The 9,328-nt window shown below is 47.3% G+C and overlaps 1 protein-coding gene across 1 annotated transcript in view; it reads left to right on the forward strand.

Moving 5' to 3' along the window:
* The window catches only part of LOC135812012 (uncharacterized), a 7,671-nt gene extending 5,297 nt beyond the window's left edge, over positions 1-2,374 (forward strand). The window contains exons 5-6 of the mRNA XM_065325311.1: positions 195-491; positions 1,478-2,374. Of these exons, the coding sequence (XP_065181383.1) occupies positions 195-491; positions 1,478-1,740 (560 nt within the window). The 3' untranslated portion in view covers positions 1,741-2,374. The remainder of the gene's footprint in view (positions 1-194; positions 492-1,477) is intronic.
* Positions 2,375-9,328: the final 6,954 nt, after the last annotated feature.

The following is a 9,328-nucleotide window of genomic DNA, read 5'->3' on the forward strand; positions in this document are numbered from 1 at the left end:
CATAAACACACACACATACACGCATACACACACAAACACACAGTGCAGGCACACACACACACACACACACACACACACACGCACAGCTCAAAATGGTCTTTTCCTTGGTGTCATCAATGGCCAGTGGTAAAAGATTTGTCAACCTGTTTTCGGCTATACATTTTCTCGACAATTTTACTTCTCCCTGTTTCCAGATCTTTGTCCGGTCACCTGCGTGACGCACATGCGAGAGAACGTTTCGCCGCATTGCTTGCAGGACGGCTGGGAGAAAGCTGCTCATGCGGCACAGATGGTCGGTTCATCCCGAAACAGCGTGTTCCCCATCGAGAACAAACAGCCGGAGACAGACAGGGCGGCAGTGATAAAGCGCCTTCGCCAGGAGCTGCTCCTTGCACTCTTGGAGGTTATCTATCAGGCTGAGCAGCGGCTGCACCGAATCGAGTTAAGGACCCTGAGGGAGACGGATCGCAGCGCGTATGTCAAAACACAACGTGAGTCCTACCTGCCTTCTCATCAGAAGATCTTTTTGCTGCATTATCTTCTAATGGTCTACCTTACTGATAAGTTGTAGCGATTTTGGCGTTGATCGTTTTCGGAAAGGCTGTGTTCGGCACACTTGAGCTTGCGCTTTCCCCGAAACACTGTGTATGGAGCAGGTAGTAGAGTTTTTCTTGCAGGTTTGCAGAGTCGAAGGTTCGATGGACATCTCGTGTGCTCTGGATGGCCGTCTTGAGTCAGTCAAGTGTCAAGTCAAGTGGGCGGAATAGCGCGAGCACCAGTGTGGGAAGCGAACCCGTTCCAACCTACTAGAAAAAAAAACACTACAGCAAAGACTGTCAAGGCGACCACTCGGATAAGGCGACCACCTGTCCCAGAAGACCACTGCAGCCAGGACCAAGGGATGCTATTTCCAGAGGTCGCTTACACCAGGTTTTACTGCAATTAACTTTTTACTGTTGCACATGAATAATGTGTGTATGGCGACGATTTTATGCCCTAAAGTTACCGTACTCGCATGATTAGTGCCCCTGAGGCACTATGTTTTCAATGTCCATCACAGGTGGGGCAGTATTCAAGAGAGGGCACTATATTTTCATTCCTCCAGCATAAAAAAGAAAAACAGAGCCTGAAGTGTACTGTAAACGCTCACGACTCCACAGAAACGGGAACAAGACCTGCGATTTTGTTCCTGAAAACACCAGTGCAAAGCAATGGCCAAGAACATAAGCGAAAGAACACCAAACTTTCATATGGGCTTGGTTACAAGACCGGGGGGGGGGGGGAACTATTAAAGAGAGGGCTTTATTTTTCACTGGCTCTTGGAGACTAGGGCACTATTCGAGATAGGGCACTATTCAAGAGAGGGCTCTAATTGCACGAGTACGGCAACAGTTACACCAACTGTGTTGGCCATTGTCTCATGTCCAGTGGTACTTTCTCCTGTGTTGGCTGCCTTTGTTCCTTCTACCCTAACTAGCCAAGTACGCCGTGGCCCGGTTCATTCGCAGCACAGCTGAAACGTACGCTTGGCCATCGCATCGTGTGGCGGCGCTTGAGAATGCGCTCCGTGACCAGTGGTTGGCCCTGAGGCTGGCGCGGGCTGAGGACTACTTGACTCCGGAGCACTTCATTCGTATGCTGTCGATGGAGGCCGTGTGCCAGAAGGTATTCAGATCAAAGTCTCAGCTCAAGCAGATTGCCGCCGAGTTGGACAGCTTCCGACGTTGCTGGCGAGTGTGATGACGGCTAGTTGGCGACGGTGTTCACGCGGCGTTCATTTCACATCACACCGCGCTGGTATGGCACTCATCGCGTGATCCGCTCACGCAGTGCCCACTGTCCAGACCGTAACACGCTAGGATTTAATGCTGATTACGAGTTCATATCTACCAGTACGCTTCTACTGCTTTTCCTGCTCGTTAGACTGGCAAGTGTACATGTAGTGTGTGTGCATGGTGCCCGATCCATGTTTTCTGCCTATGCCCCTGTCGCGTCATCTGCAGCTGTAGTCGCTGCGGAGGCATCCATTGTGGCTGACTGGATTTTGTATGAGTGTTTGAATGCTGTTTGATTGCTCACCATGTCCCGGTTTTTCTTTTGTTTCCCCGGGCCTTTTTTGAAGTTCTTTGGAGCAGCTGGCTCAGTTTCTTCTTTTTTGATTTATTTTGCCCAAAAAAGAGGCCATTAATTTCACTTTGAGGGTTCATGAAGTTGGTTGCTCCAACTTCTAAGTTCGTATTGAGGGTTCATGTTTTTGAAATTATGATTGTCATTGTTTTCTCGATTAATGCTTTGGATTTCTTTTCTACATTGCTTTGCTTGCCACCATTGTGTTCTTTTCCATAAAGGCGTTGTAGACGACTTTGTCATTTTACGCCTGCCTGCCATCTTATGATGACCAGTTGGCTAGGGTTCACCTGCACATGCAAACGGCTTGGAGAAAGTCATCCCTGGGCCCTCAGACTGATAATCATCATCAACCTACGCATACTGTTACCACGGCTACATCCTTCCCTGGGAAGGTTCCAAACTTCCAAATGCCCATACTACACTAACTGCACTACACTCTTTCAGTGTCGAAAACACACAAGTACTTCTACATTATACATCCTCACATTTAGTGTTGTCTCACTGTAAAGACAGTAAGTTGTGTTGGCTAGTTCATGCACAAGTACGAGTACAGTGAGATCTGTCAAAGGCGACTGCTCAAGGGACCATCAACGTGTGGTCTCTGTAACCAGGTTGACTGGCTGCACCAGTCACACACTCCATAACAGCTAGAAGTTGCTCCTGACAAGCTTTGTTTCGTTCCATTATGATATTTGACGGACCTACTGAAGATGGCATCAACAAAATGACTGGCAGTCATGTCGCTATGGAAGGAACTGGTGATGCTTGGCGTCCCGGAGAATCTAATGTACACTGCACGTGTACGCACACATACATGTACAGTGAGCAATATTGCTCTTGAAGAGACTAGCAGCAGATAGAAGCTTTTTTTGCCATAAACATGGTCAAATGCCATCCCTGACTCAAAACGGAAACAATATCGATGCAATCTACAAGTACACCTACATGTAACTATGATGTTGCTGTGCAGTTTCTATGGTAACCGAGTGCAATATAAAGACACGGCTTTTCAATACCTTGCAGGCTTCAATCACTTGCGTCCTGATATGATAATATTAAATTAACTTTTTATGACCTACTATGTGTCCTCTACACCGAACACGGCTGATGTGAGTTTAGGTTGCGCGGAAGAGGTGGGAGCAACGCTGCATCTTTCGGTCATGTGGCTCCAAGACTATCACCATGCCCGCGGCGAGAGCGTTCTCCACAAGCAAATGCAAAGCCCGCGTTCTAGTTACTAGTGCATGGTACATGTACAACGAATGCATTTTATCAGTTTCCGATTTCATGTACATGTGGATCTACAATTGTACATTCGCCTGTACCGGTAATGCTGTGCAGACATTGTTATGATGAAAGTTGGCCAAGGCGGAAAAGAGTGCGCTTCGTGCGAGACACGAATTCCGGGTAGACAAGACGGTGACTGCACGGCAAGCTCGCGCCCGTAGACTGCATGTCGGTACACTCCACTAGACTAGCAGAATGTGCATGGTATGGTGAGCATTCAGCTTTGTCTCTACTGGAACGGGCGGGTGTGGTGGTAGTCTGCACAGTTGGTGATTTTCGGTAAAGGGGGTCATAGTGCAACGATGCTGCAAGCCGTTCTCAACACGAATCGGCGCAAGCAGGCCCACACCATGCACACGGATACTGGCAGTCATGGTAGATTTTTCATTTGACCATACGAGACCAGATGATGCATGCAGACACCAGCACGAACACTGCACCAGTCACACTCTATAACAGCTAGATGTTGCTCCTGACACGTCTTGTTTCGTCCCATTATGATTGATATTTGACGGACCTACTGAAGATGGCATCAACAAATTACTGGCAGTCATGTTGCTATGGAAGGAACTGATGATGCTTGGCGTCGCGGAGAATCTAATGCACACTGTACGTGTACGCACACATACATGTACGCATATGCGACAGTGAGCAATATGCTCTTGAGGAGCGGCGCTAGGCACCGGCGGATTCTGCTCGAAAAGGTGGCAGATTCTGATCGAAAAGGGGCGACCAACTCCTCCCTTTCATGGTCTTCTGCGCCCTACCTCGGCGGTCACATTGACAATCGCCTAGATCGGGACACCCATGTAAACTATGTGGTCAGGCAAGAAGCGTGTGTTCCTAGTTGGGACAATCAACTTCATGACTATTACCGCCGAAGTCGCAACTTCTAAGTTCGTATTGTTGTCCCTCACGCGGACGTGCGACTAGTTGTGGGAGGTGACAGCGTTGCGAATAGCTATACTGGCTCTCAACGTCTGTTTATCACAACTCCATGAGCGACTCTGACTCACGCTGCTACCTGGAGCTTCACGAGGTGTTTGTCGCGCTGGAAACAAAGCGTCTCTGTACATTTTTATCCCTGGTGATGGTTTGGCCTGGAGAGCAGTATATAAGTGGTGCTTTTCAGGCACAATCTTCCTCAACCTACTCAAGCTCAACTGATGAGGGGTGAATTCCCCGGTACACCGTGTATTGAGCAGGGAGTGGTGCTTTTTTGCAGGTTTGTCGAGTGGAAGGTGCGACGTGCTCCTCGTGTGCTCCGGCCTTCCCGTACTGTTTCCTTGAGTTGTGGAACAGTCTCCCCGAGGACGTCCTTCTCCGTCTGGCCAATCACTTGACACTTGACTGACTCACGACTGCCATCCGGAGTACACGAGGAGCACGTCGCACCTTCCACTCGGCAAACCTGCAAGAAAGCACCACTCCCTGCTCAATACACGGTGTTTCGGGGAATTCACCCCTCAACAATTGAGCTTGAGTAGGCTGAGGAAGATTGTGCCTGAAAAGCACAACTTATATACTGCTCTCCAGGCCAAACCATCACCAGGGATAAAAACGTACAGAGACGCTTTGTTTCCAGCGCGACAAACACCTCGTGAAGCTCCAGGTAGCAGCGTGAGTCAGAGTCGCTCATGGAGTTGTGATAAACAGCAAGTTTGCCGAGTGGGAGGTGCGACGTGCTCCTCGTGTGCTCCGGATGGCAGTCGTGAGTCAGTCAAGTGTTAAGTTCGGCAAGAAGCGTGTGTTCCTAGTTGGAACAATCAACTTCATAATAATAAAATTAATCTTCTAAGTTCATAAGGCCCAAACAAATAATGACCTTGTTTCCGGTCGGCCGACCGGGCCACTTTTTCCCAAATTCTGAAACTTTCTTTTGGTCACAAATGTATACAAACGGTGGCAATGCCATGTGTGCAAGTGCACTCAACGAGTCATAACTTAGTCAAATCTCAACCGAATTCCACAATCGAAACACCTACAAGGTAGCAGAGATTCTCATCTGTCGGCTCGAAAACCTCCGGGGTCGATACGAGCTAGAATAACGGAGCTGGAAGGACTCGAACTGTTTGCTTGATTTCTCAGGATGTACGAAAACAGGAATGCACCACATGCTGTACAAGAACAGTGAGTCAGTCAACTCTGACATTGATCCTTGCCATGATATATGCGCAATGTACATGTGCAGGTGCTATTGTCCATCAATACCACAACGATTGAGGAACCAAAAAAAGTATCCAAAAAAAGTTTCATTCCGGCCGACCGAGTCTCCTTTTTGAGGGGTTGCCGACCGGAAACAAGCCTATTTTTTTGTTTTGGCCTAATAATGTACTCACATTAGTAATGCTGCACTATCACTGCACTATATTTTCACTTCATACATATCACACAGAATAATAATCGCGCTTCCTGTGGTATTGCAACATTTTACGCTATACCATCACACCTTTGGCCACTAGTACTTGTCACATATATATAAAGCCCTGTTTTGTCTACAGTAGACTTATTCCTGATGATGGGCCTTGCCCGAAAATTTGATCTTATGTATATCAATTGCAGTGTAGCCTAGAGACCGTTAGAGAGAGTGTGTACAAGGTGTGTGTACAGGATGTATGGCCTAATAATAATAATAATAATAATAATTATTATTATTATTGTGTTACTTCAGTGCGAAGTCTTTTTTCGTCTCGCACGTGTTTGCGCTTATTGTACTCTATTCCACTTGAGCATTTGGGTTGTAAGCTCCTTCCTCTCCATAGGAGGGGATGATGTAACAGTTTTCCCCTGTTCGCTATAATTTACACTCCCTCGCACCTCATGCATCTTACGCCTGTCTATTAGCACCTTCATTGGCGCCATTGCCACATGTATACTATCACCATTTTGCATACAACTGGTTGAGGCACGCTCAACCAGGTCTCTTACTTTTCAAGTTCGATTAACCTGTTACATCTGGTACCGATATTATGGCAATAGCTGTCGATCTACGGGGTCTCTGAATCAATGGCACATGGTGTGGGTGCCGGTACAGGGTACATTCCTGGGCTGTCTGCCTTTCTGAATACATGTAGGTGCTGCCTGTGCGGTAATATGCAAAACTATGGCAGGTGTGTGTGTGTGAATCCACGCTCGAGTCGGCGTGTGTGGGGGCGAATCCACACTAGGCCTTTGCGGATAATGCCGGCAGAAAAATTGGCAGAAGTCGATACTTTTTCTGGTAAGTTTCATGCATGTTTCGTATGTGGATAAAGAAATGGAGAGGAATTCGAGGAATTGCCCACCATAAGGTTTGTATGGTTCTGCCAATTTCACTGCTTTTCGAGCAGAATTTGCCACCGTTTCGAGCATTATTCGCCAATGCCTAATCCACACTCGTCCGCACCACCAACGTGCAGCGGAACTGGTGACCTGGCGCTGATGACCGGAAGAGAAAATCGGAGTTACCGGTATGCACTTTTCTAGACACGTTCATTTCCACGGTAATGTCCGCATTATGACGTTTCCAGCTTATGCATACCGTATTTTCCCGAATATATGTCGCACCTTTTTACACTAAACTTGAAGCCTGTCAAAAGGCTCTAGGCCTGTGGGACAGTGGACTGCCCTATTCAAAATTTAATAATACTTGTAATAATAATAAGCCAACAAAGCTGAAGGGGGTACGACTTACAATCGAGCATGACTTACTCCTGAAGTGAATATATTATTATTGAAACGATATGACATCATTCTAGGAGATTTTACTGTTGATGTCCATAAGGGGGCAGCCTACCCATAAATTTCATATGGCATTCAATTGACCGTAACTTTGGTGTTTCTCAATGGATTGGAGTGAAAGTTTGACCACACACTCCTGCCACTACGCTGGCCCTCTGGACATGATTTAAAAGTTATTGCGCCTCACTGACAGGCTTTCCAGGCCGGAAAAACTCGAAATTCCGGCAAAGTTCCATGGTGTGGGAGCCACCCAGGAGCCCAAAAATGCATTTACAATTTTTTCACATTTTCGTACCCATTCTGTCCGTGTGCGGGATCCAAACCTAAAACAAGTCCAGAAACAGCCATGAGTGGTGGGTAGGGCCCCTCAACGTGGCCCTGGAATCTGTCACAACGGAACGACTGGGCGTTCTTTCATAGTCTCTTCTGCCAGCGGCACTTGCCAGTAACCGTGTCTAGCATCCAGAGTCTTGAAATATTGTGCAGTGTCAATATCGGATAGTGTGTCGCGAATGGTGCGCGCCGGGGAACGGTCAATTTCGTGAGGTCGACTGCTAAACACGTCTCACTGCACCATTCCGAGGGCTCTGTAACTGCCTCAATGATTCCCTTCAGTACCATTTCTTCGATATAGGTTCTAACTTGCTCCCGATATGCATGTGGTATGGTGCACGAGGCGGTAACTCTGAAAGGCTTAGCGCCAGCCTTCAAGCGGATTTACATTGGTTCGCTGTGCATGTGTGGGAGGTTCGTGGGATTAAATACATCTGAAAATTCGCTTACCAAATCTGCCTTGATAGTATCCTTATCAGAATGACTCAACGGGACCGTATCTTCTTCCAAAGCCACACATTGCAAAGAGATCCTTCCAACCTGATCCCGAACTGGCTGTGGATTTTGTTGGTGGTACACCTTTTGAGAACAAACTGTCCTGAAATGGCCTAGCTTGCCGCACTGATGACATACTCCTGCAGGGTATTTGCTTTCGGTTGGATGTGGTAATGCGCAATGTTTGCACCGTGACTGCTTGTTGAACGGTCTGCCTGCTCTGGATTGTGCTCGATATGTTTCCGACCTCTCCTTCTTGTATTGTAATCTTCGCACTGCATTCAGGTGTAAATTGTGGCATGTCTCTTCCATGCTTGACTGTGTCTGCGCTGCGGCTTCCTTAGCTTTCCATAATAGCTATAACCTCCTCCAGAGTGATGTTTACCTTTGCCAACAACCTGTGTCGCGTTTCTTCATTCCGTATTCCCACCAGTATTCTGTCCCTCATTGTCTCAGATTGCGCCTGATTCACGAGAACCTTGCAGTGGCTGCAACCCTCCACCTTGGCTCTGCAACCTCGGCAACTCATCTCCTAGGGGTTCTGAAAAGTGCACGCCATGTGCAACTCCTTCACTGCCGTATATAAAATAGCGAAGGCTTCTCCTTCCGCTTGGGATGCTCGTCAAAACTCTATTCTGTCAAGCAGTACATTCCTTTGTTTCCTAATGAAAGTCTCCAAAGCTTGAATCAGGTTCGTCGTCGTAGATCCATCAATTTCATGCAAGTAGATGATTTTAATAATGCAATGAATATACATATAACATATAAGTGGGTATACCCAGGTTTCAACAGTGCTCAACACCACAGGGGCGGAGCGTAACCACAAAGGCCAAAAGAATGGTTTCACCAATTATAGAAACATAGGTTGTAACGCTGCGTTTCATGCACGTAGCTAAATGCTAAGGCGATCATCAGACAACTAATGCTTTTGTCGCGGGATAGCTTGTTCTTATTGTGGGGGATACGCATGGGCATGTAGAGGAGGTGTGAGTTATCAATGCATGGCATGCATGGGAAGAGCGAGTGATAATAATTACATCACTGGATGGGCATGCGCAGTAGGCGCGAACTATGCATGGGGCGTGCAGAGGCGGAGAAACCACAACAGGGTAAGCCTACTGCGCATGCCCATCCAGTGATGTAATTATTATCACTCGCTCTTCCATGCATGCCCTGCATTGATAACTCACACCTCCTCTACATGCCCATGCGTATCCCCCACAATAAGAACAAGCTATCCCGCGACAAAAGCATTAGTTGTCTGATGATTGCCTTAGCATTTAGCTACGTGCATGAAACGCAGCGTTACAACGTATGTTTCTATAATTGGTGAAACCATTCTTTTTGACCTTTGTACATGTAA

The sequence above is a fragment of the Sycon ciliatum genome, chromosome 3 (assembly GCF_964019385.1).
Source record: "Sycon ciliatum chromosome 3, ocSycCili1.1, whole genome shotgun sequence".
NCBI classification, from domain to species: Eukaryota; Metazoa; Porifera; class Calcarea; order Leucosolenida; family Sycettidae; genus Sycon; species Sycon ciliatum.